At 51.3% G+C, this 13,000-nt stretch overlaps 3 protein-coding genes across 6 annotated transcripts; all 3 read right to left on the bottom strand.

Annotated features, from left to right (window-relative positions):
* Positions 1-386: 386 nt before the first annotated feature.
* On the bottom strand, positions 387-2,164 carry mRpL14 (mitochondrial ribosomal protein L14). Its single transcript, XM_077636435.1, has 3 exons — positions 2,124-2,164; positions 1,907-2,057; positions 387-611 (listed from the first exon to the last, which is right to left on the bottom strand). Exons 1-3 carry the CDS (start codon positions 2,162-2,164, stop codon positions 387-389), a joined length of 417 nt encoding a protein of 138 aa, XP_077492561.1.
* LOC144104837 (uncharacterized) lies at positions 2,043-6,107 on the bottom strand. Of its 4 annotated transcripts, none has more exons than XM_077638048.1 (5): positions 5,958-6,107; positions 4,436-4,828; positions 2,520-3,013; positions 2,124-2,258; positions 2,043-2,057 (listed from the first exon to the last, which is right to left on the bottom strand). In XM_077638048.1, exons 1-3 carry the CDS (start codon positions 6,105-6,107, stop codon positions 2,645-2,647), a joined length of 912 nt encoding a protein of 303 aa, XP_077494174.1. In that variant the 3' UTR covers positions 2,043-2,057; positions 2,124-2,258; positions 2,520-2,644. The 4 variants fall into 4 exon arrangements, with proteins under 4 accessions (XP_077494174.1, XP_077494175.1, XP_077494177.1 ...); XM_077638049.1 differs by having other exon boundaries at positions 2,525-3,013; XM_077638051.1 differs by having other exon boundaries at positions 2,530-3,013.
* A 627-nt stretch (positions 6,108-6,734) lies between these two features.
* LOC144105732 (aspartate dehydrogenase domain-containing protein-like) lies at positions 6,735-12,356 on the bottom strand. Its single transcript, XM_077638837.1, has 4 exons — positions 12,198-12,356; positions 8,697-9,226; positions 7,499-7,774; positions 6,735-6,827 (listed from the first exon to the last, which is right to left on the bottom strand). Exons 2-4 carry the CDS (start codon positions 9,214-9,216, stop codon positions 6,787-6,789), a joined length of 837 nt encoding a protein of 278 aa, XP_077494963.1. The 5' UTR covers positions 9,217-9,226; positions 12,198-12,356; the 3' UTR covers positions 6,735-6,786.
* Between the last annotated feature and the right edge of the window lie 644 nt (positions 12,357-13,000).

Raw genomic sequence — 13,000 nt, 5'->3', positions numbered from 1 at the left:
TAACCTCCAGAAATGCAGCCTGAAGCCACAGGGCTAATAACAGAGCTATTTGCTTCAATTTCCACTCGCAAGTCTTGGAGACCTCTGTCCCCGATATGCAAGTGAAACTTAGTTAAGGAACTACTCGTAAAACTGTAACAAACATTTTATTATCACTTGACGCTAGCTATCAGTGCACAGTGCTTTCTTCATACTCCCTTTGGGAATTTGAAAGTTTACACTTGCCAAGTGCACTTCTGGTGGTGGCGGGGGAACAGACATGCAGTGATGAATGGCTGCCAACCAATGGCTGTGAGAGCTTGATTCTGTGCCCGAGCACTAGGATGGCACAGGGCTGCCAAATATGCATAGCCACATCTGTGGGGAGCCTGCGATGGATGTCCCGCTCAGACAAATCGTGAGCTGATGGCCAGGATCTTGGAGAATCGCTGCTTGTCACCACGCAGCAGGGATGGAAGGGGGCTCAGGATGCGGGTGCCTAGTGGGTTGCCATTGTCGTCCAGCAGAACTACGTTGTTGGTGTCATAACGGGGCACCAGGGGCTTCTGCTTCATGTGCTTGCAGCCTACCACAAAGCCCTGCTTCTTCTGGCCCAGGATAGCCAGAAGCACCTGCACAGTCGGAGAAAGCGACCAGATCGTTCACCGTATCGTATCTCACTGGTGGATTATGTTGCATATGCAAGCTGCGTGGCCACGAGTACCTAAGTTACATGATGAAACCGTTAGATAGCTCAGTAAGTTTCAAAGAGGCCACTACGTAATAGCACACATGCAAGGTCACTATCACCATCTACTGGTGGCTCAAAGAAACTGGTTTTGTCTGTGACCTGCCGGTGGGTCGCAACGCACAGGGACTGTGACCTACCTTTATCTTCCTTCGTAGCCCTGCGCCTCTCGGATGGATGAACTAATGAGCAACTACTCCCTACGCTGAAATATACTCAACCTGGGAGGATTGGGCTCAACACAATGGACTTGCATAATAACCCTCTAAATTCAGAACTTCACGCAGTGTTGCTCGCTCGCTTCACCATAGCAGACTTTGTTTGAATGAGCCACAACTGTGTTCTAAAAACAATTGTTAATTTTCTTTCCTTACTCTGCACTTACTGCTGCTAAAGAAATGGCAGCCGACAACGTGTTTTCGCAGAAGTTTAGGAATCCAGGACCAGAAAAATGCAACAAGAAGCATGCTGCACTTTGAAGCAGTACCAAGCAATTTAAGATGAACCTGTGAACATCTATGATTTTACTGGCTATCGAAGCTGATTCAGTGATGCTAGTTTTATCGAGTAAACGTCAAATAGAAACCATACCTATGTACTGACATGAACATGCGGTATAAATTTTAAGCAGTTTTTTTTTTCTGACACTGCAAATGCTTTCGCAAGATGATGCGGCACCACAACAAGCCACACTGACATTTACTGCAAATTGACGTTTATGGGCCTGTGCTCTACCCAAAAAAGAAGACTTAAAAAATCTACGGACGGACCCGGTTGTATTCTCGCGTGAGCCGTATGTATTTTGTTGTTGCTTTAACCGCGTAACATAAGAACGAAGCGGAAAATGCCCCTTTAAAAGCGCGACAGGGGATTAACCGCGACGTCATGAAAATCGGTCCATCCCATTGCCCCTCTCCTTTGAGGGGCATTTGCCACTTCTTGAGTGGTACCTGATGTACCCGACTCTAGCGGCGCGTCAGTGACGCAGCTAAAGTACTATCAACTGCATTCTGAGCACTACTTTGTATAACATACACCGAAATCTCGGTACGCAGGCGCTTTTGCGTTTCGCGTTAATCGAAACCGCGGCCGTCGTGGCTGGGATTTCAGCAGCCGGCCGCCATTCCGCCACCGCAGTGTGTATCGCCCATAAGGCAGAGGTCTGTTCGAAGGGTTCACCTTGTCACCGATGGTGGCGATCCTAGTCCTGTTGTAGACGTGGATGATCTTGGGAGGCTTTCCGTCCATCATGGCCTGGCGGCCTAGCGCGCTGTTGTCCACGACTCGGAGGCGCGACCGCAGCCGCAGGTGCAGCGCCACCGGGCTCGTGCTGAAGAAACACCCACGTGTGAGACTACTAGAGGGCGACAAAGGGACGCGAACCCTCGAACCTCACCTGAAGGCGCGCTGGGCGCCGTACCGGGCGAGCGGCAGCATGGAGGCGCAGCTCAACATAGCCAAGAAGATAGGGCGACGGCTACAGTGTGAAAACCTGGGCTAGATGCCTCAGCGCCCGTAGTACTTGAGGTCGCTGCGATGAAACGAAATAAGAACCAGACGTGTTACAGACAAGCAGTGGCCAGTTCCCACTGTGTAAACCTCAGTAATAGTATGCCTCAGTGGTGCGCGCACTCCCAGCGCAGTCTGTTCCCGAGATCCCTTGCTACGCATTCATCTGATAAGTTCCCACTTGCGCGCTGACAGTCTTTCAGCGGCTTTACGCCTCAACAGAGACGCAGCTAGGGTTCTACTTGAGAATCACAAATAATACCGTGCAAAGCTCAGTACACACCGCACCTCACCCACCATGCGAGAGCGCTTTCGGATTCAGATCCGGATTGGCTCGGATCAAATCAAAACCGGGCTGCTCAGCGACGTCGATGGCGACGCGGCTGACGCGACTCTCCGGTGGGGTCGCTAGCCGCCATCCGCTGACGCGGCGGCGGCAGCCTCCCAGCAGAACAGCCCGTTGCCCAAGTAGCCAGCTCCACAGACGCAGTAGCGCGAGCGGCACGACGCGTGTAGTCCGCACTGGGTGTGTCTCGAGCACGGGGCCAGCAGACGGCTGTCGCTGCTGTCCGGTGGCCGATCGGCATGACGCTTGACGCGGCCTTGCAGCTGGAAGGGACTCTGCAGCTCGGGCAGCGGTTCCTCGATGGGCTCCCGGAGCCTGAAGCGGCGCCGCGCCACGAGCAGGCCCGTCGACGAGTACACAGAGCAAGCGAGCAGGCCACCCTGGCTTCGACGCAGGCCCGTTATTCGCAGGGACCGGCCGGAGCGGCTTACCTGCCGACGGAACCGAGACTGCAGTGTATACATATGCTCAACTGGCGCCGGGATTTGTAGACGTGCATTTTTCTTTTACAGCCACAGATGGTAGGGGCACGTTCCCTAGTTCTGCGGCGTCGGCGTCCCTGGCCGACGCCGCGCTGTTTGGTCAACATAAAGTAGCGTCACGTCTGCAGTCACTGTAAGGCGCCACGCTGAGTGGTCCGGTAGTAGTGAATTCCGAGTGACAACATAGTGACGTCACGTGCACTCCCAAAATACACATATAATAAATAGACATGTATGAACCATCCCAAACAGCTCTCGCTGAATCTCGCGTAATGTAGAGGTAATTGTCCAGTAAGTTTTGTTCTGTATTGATGCCATGTCGTCTAGCCATTATTATATTAGTGACTCTTAATTAATAAAAATAACAAAGGAAGGAAAAGACGTTGGTAGCCGCGGCATCTTCCATCGATATATAGTGCTTTTTGTAACCAAACTATGCGTCCTTACCGCTTGTTTTCTTTGCAGTCTGCGCATTTCCGTACATGGTGAAGATAACCGGGCAATGATATATTTAGCAAGTCATACAGTGTCTACATACGGAGAAGCGCTTTTGAGCTTTCCACTAAAAAGTGGGTTCACCTTTCCATTATTGGCATAATTAAGGGAGAAAATGGAGGAAAGAAAGGACACACTTTTCTCGGGCGAGTAAGCACTGGGTCATGTTCTTTGAAGTGTTTGATGTTTGCCATACATTGACAACGAATTCATTATTTTAAAATATCAGTCTTGCTGCGGCTTGGAGGTTACTGCATCGCGCGCTGCACTGAGGCCAACCTCCTCGCTGCACAGCGAGGAAGTTGGCCGAGTTTGCATCACAATTTTGATACGAAAGTCTGGGAGGGCATACAGTTGAAGGTGCATATGTCGTCGGTTCGACTCCCTGTCGAATCCCTCCAACTTGACTAGCACGTATGTAAGCTACATGCAACGGGAAGTAGTATGACACCACCTGGAACGACACGACAAACGGTTGCATCACAATTTTGGTACGAATGTCGAGAAAACGCGCCACTGGAAGTCGGCCAGCGACGAATATGTATAGAACGACATGTATAGGAGTGTCTGAAGTATCGGTCCTCAGCTTGCTGTGTGTGTCACACGGCCTCTTGGTGACGTCACCCTATTTTTCTTGTCATCGTTGGTATTTTCTGTACCATCTGCGAGTGCACACACATGCCGCCGGCTTGTTTCGAAATGGCCTGATGATTTGCGAGAGAGTTGAAATCTGGGCCAGTTGATGCATGGGCAGAAAAACCAGTCAAACAGTTGCGTTGTGAATTCCTCCTCTTGTCCCTCGTCTGTTTGACTGGTGTTTTCGCCTAACTAGTAATGATTTCGTAGTAATAAAAAAGGGCGCGGTAGTCCGTTTACCCTCATGTTGGTGGCCAGTGGCTGGTAGTCCCAATCCCAACGGAAGTGCAGCGACTCTAGCGGCAGCGTGAGGAAGTGCTCCAGGTTGACGGTGAGCTGGTCTCCGCGGAACACGGGGCCCAAGTCGACGGGCAACAGCTCGAGGCGGAAGCTGAGGTTGCCCAGCGAGCCGGCCGTCGCCTCCCAGCTGTTGGGCTCCAGGTCCGAGTCCGTGATGGGCGAGATGCGCAGCTCCCCTGCCCCCATTGCCACGTTCCAGGGCGCCGTCTCCGGACGCAGCTCGACCACGGCGTCGCCCCGAGAGGCGTCGAGTGCGCGGTAGCGCCGCCGCCACGACACGCGCCCGACGCCGCTTCCGGAGCTCCGTAGCCACAGGGTCACCGTGTCGCCCACCTGCGGTGACGAGGCCCGTTGATAAAAATATCGTAGGACCTAAGTATGCGACAGTCTGAAGGCGCCATCATTATTTGGCACTGCACTGTGGGAGACTCCTACCATCTCCTGTAGCTTATGCGAAGTTCCCGGCCGCGTGCACTCTCGTGAGAATTTGTACAGTTGCAGTATTTCTTTGTTACGTTTTATTTTCACGAACATCCCACTCTGTCATACACGTTGCCCACACTGCTGCGGCGCTCTTTCTATCCATAAGACAATGGCAACCATGTGACCGGCGGTTTCGCGTGACGTTGCCGCGGATCCCATGCCACGAAGCCAACCATCGTGGATTTCGCGTAGTAATTAAACTGCAAACAAGAGACGCAGGGGAGTTAACTGTGTCACGCTGACTTTTTTTCTTGTCTGTTCCGAGTATACATATACGTACCACGACGTTCATCAGTGAGGCAAACGCCGGTCGAGTGGAACTGGACTGCACTACTGCCTCGGCTGTACCCGACACGTGTTGCTTCGCGCTTGCACTGTCGTACGCGTCTCAAACCTCACCTCAACATCAAAAGTTAGTCTTTTATAGAAAGTTATAGTCTGTATGGTCGTTGAGCAGTATCGCCGCTGGATTACTTTACTGATGTGCGGATCATAGGACCTTCTAGCCAGCTGTGGCACGCCTGCATATGTCCTCATGGCAACATATCTTCGAGGACTCCCACCATACCAAACGCAGCGGTGACTCGGTGGTTAGGGCGCTCAGCTAATGAGCCGGAGTACCTATAGGTTCGAACCCGGCCACGAAGCCGCGTTTTGATGCAGGCAAAACGCAAAGGCGTCCGTCTACTGTGCGATGTCAGGAGATATCCCTAAGCATAGTCGAAATTCCGGGGCCTCCTACGACGGCACCTCTTTCTCTCTTTCGTCTTTCACTCCCACCGTACTCACGGCACGGTTGAGGGGTCCACCGAGAAGTAAGGCAGTTACTGCGCCTTTCATTTCGTCAAAATCAGTTTGACTTCACCATGCGGGAGGGGGTGCCGACGGTAATTATAAGTCCGTGCCATGTACTCGCTCAGCGGTTACCATTACCGGGGGTGCCGACTGCAATTAAGTCCATGCCATGTACTACCATTACCTGTCGTCGGAAGTAGCAGGTGCCGCTGGCCGCGTCCCACTCGTCGCATGGGACACCCGGCAGCAGGGCCCTCACGTCCTCCTCGTTGGGCAGCGCTGCGGCCAGCCACACGGCGGCGGCTGCTGCGGCGGCCAGCCCGGCATGCCGCATGCCCGCGCTCCTTCTTCGTCGGCGCCGATCACACGCCGTCATCATCAGCAGCAGCCCGGTTAACTGCGTTCGCCGCAGCTTCTCCCTCGCCAGTTGTGGCCACCGCGAGTTCTCAGAGTTCACTATCGCAGAGCCGGTCTGCACTCTAAGAGCATCCGTTAACTGTTCGCATTACGCGTCCATTTCCGCTTCTTTATTTAATCTAGAATTTAATCACCTCCTTTTTGTCTGCTGGATTCCAAGAGAAGGCAAGTGCAGCAGGGGGCGGCAGAAAGTTAGGTGGGCGGACGAGATTAAGAAGCTTGGGGGGATACGGTGGCTGCAGCTTGCAAAGGACAGGGTTAATTGGAGAGACACGGGAGTGGCCTTTGCCCTGCAGTGGGTGTAGTCAGGATGGTGATGGCTCGCTTCGCTGTCCCCAATTTAAGACTCTTGTTTATCTTCGCGTAAGATCTAACTACACTAAGTTTGATTTTTAGAGACACGGTAAGCATTTACTACTTGGTACAGACTGCATGATAGACCAACTTGACTAGTATATATTCGCTTAGTTATTTCCCTCTCGTCGTCAGTATCTGTGGCCAGCGCTTGACCTATAGATACATAGAAAGGCACATGAGCACCAGCAACGACAACACAGTCTCTTTATTGAGTGGTCTCAGTCCGGCGTGTTCCAGCCTCAGCAAAAGTGCAGCCCCGGCCCGTGTCCTTTGGCGGCCTCTGCGAAAACAGGATGTCCATTCTTAACACTGAAAGTCGTCGTCGGCAGATAAATCATCTACTTTCGAAGAAAAGAGAGAGCGGTCGTCAGACATTCTGTACAGAATTTTCGCTACCACTGCGTAACGCCATTTTATAACTTGTTAATGGGGAACATCTGTGAAAATTTGGTACGATTGTTTAACGCCAGTTTGTTGTTGATATAAGTCTTTGATTTCACGAGGAGTTCAAACTGGCATGCCTGTTGCGCATGAATGGATTCACATACTTTATTTCGTCACAAAGCACGCGCGGACGATTCGGTGTTAAATGTCCATCAACCCATGGCTGACGGCGACCAGGGTGACCCACTCCACAGATTTCTTCTCATGTTCGTCCTGGTTATTTATTGATGTATTTTATATTCGCTCCCCCATTTGAAATAATTTACTCATGTGTACCCCGGTGGTAATATAATTTTTTTCACACTGCTCAGGAAGATAGCTGTAACAGATAACCACGCGCGAAAACAAAGAAGGGGTTCATTTAAGTACAGTCACGTGATGAATATAGGCCCGTTACCACAGCCACAGCCCGAAGGTCACGTGATCGGGAACGTAACCAAATGAAGCGTGAATCATTAAACTGTTGGCTTGTGAACAACCCAGTAGAGCAAGTGCAGGCACACCCACCGAGCATACTCCCGAGGAAGGCGCCGTAGGTGGCGCTGGCCGTGACGGCGGCCCGGTCGGCTGGGTTCATGCGCAGCGTGCGCACGCGGAAGGTCCTCCCGTCCGGCTCGCTGGGCCCCACCAAGTCCAGCTCGAGGCTGTGGTAGTCGGCCATGCCGGGGTCGGCCACCAGGCGACCCCGCACCCCGTCGAAGCCCAGCGTGTGCGCGGCCATCGCGGCCGCCGCCATGCTGTTCACGTTGTTGGGCGCCAGCGGGCACAGGTCGCGGACGGGCCCTGAAAACGCGCCACGAGGGCGTTCACTCTTTTGCGCATGTCCGAAGACGCGCACCCACGAAAGGAGAATGTCACAGGGAAGGCGATCATGTTTTCACGCCGGTACAGACGGCTACCCTATGTTAAATTTTTTTATGGCTAAGCTTTTATCCCCCATTGGGGTAGCATAAATCAGACGTGGTGTACTTCGCCGACAACAGCGTATAAGAACCGGACGTGTGAAGAGGGCGCCTTCTGCACGGTCTTCCGTCAAGTGTATCTGCGCTAATTGATAAAAGTTTGCTACGCTGGTCAGCCGTCGTCATCGCAGTACACTAAAAATGGTCTTGACTCAATGACATTCACACAGGAAGACATCAGGAACAATTTCAAAGCGACACCCTTTTCAGATAGTTTACAACCAGAGAACCGAAACTACACGCGCAGCAGTCATGCAGTTACACCCTTATTATTACCCAAACGCGTTCTGCAGCGACAAAAGCTGTATTCGATGGTGGCACCGGTGTAACAGGGAATTTGGCGCGTGCAGGGGCACGTGCAACGCTCTCCGGGTCGTGGCGAGTAGCAGCGATTTCGGTCAAACGGCCAACGCATTCGCGAATGTTTTGCTTCCATTTCCATATTGTCTGCAATCTCCCAATGATTAATTTACAATAAAAACTTTACGCTACACGATTTACGCGTGGTATGTGCGGCCGACCATGGCTCCTGAGAATGTTACGAGGAACGTTATTTTATCCGAGCCGGTTTGTCAGCTGATACGTTAAAGCAGGTTTGGTGAACAGAAGGTTCCGCGCGCGGTATCTGTCTGAGAATTTCACAGATAAGAACGGACCACGTGCCAGCTATGGCCTCGTGTGCAGAATGCAGCATAGATCCTTGGAATAATGTTTCCAGCTCCGACTCACTGGCCGAGACCTACCGTCGTAGAGCGTGACGGCAGCTCCTCCCGCGGCGGCTGCGCGGTCGCAGCGGACCCGCATCTCAGCGTCCGCCAGCCGGAGCGCCGACGGGTGCTTGGTCATGGTGACCGTCAGCTCGACCAACTGGCCGCGGTCCGCCAGCGCCCGGATGTCGTGCAAACCCCAGAGCGCGCCGCACGGCACAAACAGCCCGTGTCGGGTGGCCGCCGCCCGCAGCCGCCCCTCGGTGTCCGGCTCGGCGAAGGCCGTCGGCGAGCCCACCAGAAGGTCGCAGTGGCGCAGCAGCTGCTCGCCGTGGAGCCGCACCAGCGACGGGTGGGCCACTTCCACCACAAGGTCCGGTCGCCGACTGGCCGCCTGCGCCAGGTCCTCTAGCACCAGGTGCGGCGGCAGGCCGTGCAGAACACGGCCCCGGCTCCACACGAAGGCGAGCTCGAGCGTCTCCGGCCGCCGCTGCACTTCGGCGGCCAAGAACTGGCCCAGCTGGCCGAAGCCCACGATGCCCACGCGCCGCCGCATTATTCGCCGTCTGCGAGGCCGCAGTGCCAAGACGTCGTCTTATCGGCGGTCGCCGTCGTCGTGACCGGCGCTAATCGCGCGTGCAATTGCCCTTCCCGCAGCCGAGAAGCGCTGGCGCCGCCTCTGCACGGCCGTTCGCGCGCACGGCCGCTGCTGGGCAGAGTTCTTCAAGCGTATTAGCTGCGAAACTCTGGCATAAATGTCATTAATTGCCCGCCATCAATTTTTGAAAATTAGCGAAGCTTGTGTCATGTATAGGTTTGATTCCTAGATAAAATACCGCAATTTTGTTTTGTTAAACGCAAAAATAGCTTTTTTCTAAATACATAGGTGGCGCGACAACTTGTAAACTCATTTCTTGAAAGAAGTTAGGACGGCGCTAAAACGACAAAGACAAAGAGGCACGAACACAACAGGACGGGCGATATGAACCAACTAGCCCAAATCAAAGTACTTCTTGTAAACTCAATTCTTGAGATAATTTTTGTTGTTGAGTTTTGAAGTACGGGACAAGTGCGAGCTTTCACAACTGCCACGACTGAAAGCCTCTGTCTGTAGCACTACCAGGCCCATCCTGAAAGGGAGAACGCGGCACGTTCCGTGCACCGGAGACGTGGTGGGCGCAAGGCCGACTAATCTCACGAGTTGGATGGAAATGCCAAAAAAGCGAACGAGTGGCTCTTCTTGCGCAATGGGCTTCGCCAGATGCACGATGAAGACGAAGGCTAATATCGAGTACCGTGTGTGCACGAATTTGAGGGGTGTATTCTTCTTGGCGATGCGTATATGGCAGCGGAGCTGTCTCACAGGGGAACGCTTGTAACGATGCACGAGGTAGACGCCGTGAATCAGTTACTGGAAGTTGTCTAACTAGCCGACTCATTTGCAGTTGTCTGCAAGAATTTGTTATAGCTACCGTGAAGCTGTTACGAAAACAAATGCAACAGAACCGGCGCTTGACCGTCATATTTATTCATTCGTTCAGACCATTTGTACGCAACTCATAAGTATACAGTCATGAACGGAAGTTTGCGAGAGTCAGATTCATATGGGGAAAAAATTATTTCTGCGTTGCCTCGTTAGCCAATCAGATGATACTCTTAATTCTAGCAAATGGAGCACGAATGCCTCCTCATGCTTCTATGTATTTCATTGACCTATTTTGCCTGACTGCGCCGCAATAATTTTTTTTTTTTCCCGCGAATTCGCATCCCGCGACCTTCTGTCCGTCTGCACTTATTATACACAGCACCGATGCGCTGTATCAATGACTCTGCATGTATGACTTCCGCCAGTTGACATGTCCTGCGGGCAGCTGATAGTATCAGTGCGTGAAAACCTTCCTCGAGTCTGTTTTCTTCCCGGGTGGCTATAATACCACATGCATGTGGTAACAGTAAGGCGAAGAGGACGCGTTGCTGTGCAAAGCACACGAAAGCATCTTCGTGAAGTTCTCATGCAATGAAACAAGCTATGCACAAACCTCTGTACCGTATAAACTTAGGGCCAGACTTTGGAAAAAAATTCTGTTTCCAGGTGGATTAGCGGAAAGGAAATCAAGCCCTGCTAACTAGAAATCATTCAACCGATTCAACCCCATTTGGAACGTGTTCTGCTTCCAGCTGAAAAATGTCACTTTGTGTTGTACTATGGAATTGGAAATCGAGTCCAGCTGGAAAATTTCCACTTTTAGCTGGAGAACACCATTTCCAACTATACTCCAGCAAAAAATACACCTGGGACAAGGTTTCCATTTAAATATTGGTGCCCGTGTTCGCGGCATAATGCACTGAACTGTAAGGAAAATCAGTTCTGACCGACATTTTGAGTTAACCATGCTGGCATACTCGAAAACAATTTAAAAGTTCAGCTTGTGCTTGCCTGACCACGCGAGGACCGAAAACATCTATGCTCCGCGACCGAATGCACGGAGGGCTCACTAAATGCTGGCGCTTATCGCGCAGACGAGAGCCTGACGACAAAGAGATAATGTGGCAGTATCTTCGAAGATAGCAACAGCAGGATTACACCTTGTTCGCGCCGTTTTCTTTTTCAGTTTGCGATACTAGCTATAGCATTATTTTCAGATTTGGCGTATAAGAAACCACAAGCACGGCTTCACCGAACACAGAAAGTATGCAGGCTTCTAGTGCTCAGAAAAAAACTGCGTTCTAGCGTACATGCGTCGAGGCTTCAACACTATCATGGAAGCAGACAGAGGCAGCGAAATACAGAAGCTAGGCATGATACAAATACTCGATTGCACAGGATTAAGGCGCGGATTTCTCGGTCATTCTTGGAACGGCGGTCCCATTTAAAATTATGCATTTTTTGAACTTGATTGTTCAAAGAAAAATTTATCGTCAACGAGACCCCGCCTCGTAAAACTGCTAGCTAGCGAGACGATTTGCGAAGTAGATGTCTCGCTTTTTTTATTCGCATTTTTTTGCATGGTTTGATCGCTTGCACTATAACCCTGTCAGCAACGGACCCCTGACCTGAATATGATATGAAAAGGATGAATTAATTGAGAGCACTTTCAGCGCCATCTCTTCCATGGAGAATTACCTTTTCAGCGTGTGTGTGCTTCCAGTCCGGTTATTGGTACATATAATCTTAAAAAGATATGCAGTCATGCTGGGGAAATGGGCGACTGAACTGCAATTTCCGCTCGCAAGAGTATGTTGCACGAATAGTGGATCATTATAGCCGATTAGCAAGACCACTGCGAACATTCGCGGACAGTACGGACCACTGCCTCATCTGTACTGCAGCAATAAATACAACGTACATGGTTAGGGGAGACGACGAGTAGATTTGGACAATATCTGGCATGTCAACAATTTATCTAAACATTTTTTTTTTGCATTATCGGCTTAACCATACTGTTCGATCTTATTTCAGGGACATGACAAATGTGCACTTGCTAGCACTGAGTATGAATATGGCTATGAACCACGCAAAAATTCGTGCATCCGTACCTGTGTTCATTCGGTTGCCTTGCCCGGTTCAGTGGTGGCACAGTAAGCTACGACTGCGATGGTTTTCAGCCGTCGTGGCTACATATTTATCTTCCATAAAATACAATGGGTAGACCCGCGCTTGAGGTGGAGACTGGAAGGTTGCGCTCCCACCAACGGCCAGACGTTGCCCTCTCACTTTTTCTCATTTTACTGCGCGTGCAAACATTCCCTCTCTTCGAAGCAGGCCTCCTATCTATCGTTTATCTTAATACTACAGGCGCCTCCTGCGACCCCGTAAACGCCGCAAGCACGTCTTACAACAAAGGACTGCATAACTTACAAGTCGTACGCCTCATGAGGCTGTACCAGAGCGTGTGCGTACCTTATATCACTGGGAAAGAAAAAAAATGTTACGGGGGCACCTAATTATCATTATGCGACGCCAAAGAGTTAGAGGTTAGGTGTTCTCCTTGCTTTTAATTGCTTCTCTTCTACTTTTTACCGTCTCTTCACATTTCCTCACATACTTTTTGTCATGTATTTCTTTGCTTAACTTTGCAGAGTCATACAAATTTTTTGCCGAGTCATTCGTGATTATTAGTCATCAATTTTAGTAACTTTATTGTTCTTGTGGCATCCACCTTCCGGAATCTCCCCACAAATGGTGAGGGGGATGTCCCTCTCCCATTTTGCCACTTGCAAGCCGTAGCAGGTGGCTCTTACCACTTGTCAGGTGCAGGTGGCAGCTGTGGCAATTGTACACAACACTACGCCGCGGGACGACGCCATACATTTTTTTTTATTCACGATGGGAGTTCTAT

The sequence above is a fragment of the Amblyomma americanum genome, chromosome 9 (genome assembly GCF_052857255.1).
Source record: "Amblyomma americanum isolate KBUSLIRL-KWMA chromosome 9, ASM5285725v1, whole genome shotgun sequence".
Lineage (NCBI taxonomy): Eukaryota > Metazoa > Arthropoda > Arachnida > Ixodida > Ixodidae > Amblyomma > Amblyomma americanum.
The sequence above is the reverse complement of the archived record's forward strand: the minus strand, read 5'-3'. Positions and strand labels throughout refer to the sequence as shown.

Coding starts and splice junctions, on each gene's coding strand:
- LOC144104837 (XM_077638048.1), bottom strand. CDS start 6,107: ATGCGGCATGCCGGGCTGGCCGCCGCAGCAGCCGCCGCCGTGTGGCTG. Junction 4,829..5,957: donor CCTGCTACTTCCGACGACAG/GTAATGGTAGTA, acceptor TCGTCACCGCAG/GTGGGCGACACGGTGACCCT. Junction 3,014..4,435: donor CACTGGCCACCAACATGAGG/GTAAACGGACTA, acceptor TTCCGTCGGCAG/GTAAGCCGCTCCGGCCGGTC.
- mRpL14 (XM_077636435.1), bottom strand. CDS start 2,164: ATGCTGCCGCTCGCCCGGTACGGCGCCCAGCGCGCCTTCAG. Junction 2,058..2,123: donor GGCGCCCAGCGCGCCTTCAG/GTGAGGTTCGAG, acceptor GTGTTTCTTCAG/CACGAGCCCGGTGGCGCTGC. Junction 612..1,906: donor TCGCCACCATCGGTGACAAG/GTGAACCCTTCG, acceptor CCGACTGTGCAG/GTGCTTCTGGCTATCCTGGG.
- LOC144105732 (XM_077638837.1), bottom strand. CDS start 9,216: ATGCGGCGGCGCGTGGGCATCGTGGGCTTCGGCCAGCTGGGCCAGTTC. Junction 7,775..8,696: donor TGCCGTCACGCTCTACGACG/GTAGGTCTCGGC, acceptor GCGCGTTTTCAG/GGCCCGTCCGCGACCTGTGC. Junction 6,828..7,498: donor CTTCCTCGGGAGTATGCTCG/GTGGGTGTGCCT, acceptor CTGTTTTCGCAG/AGGCCGCCAAAGGACACGGG.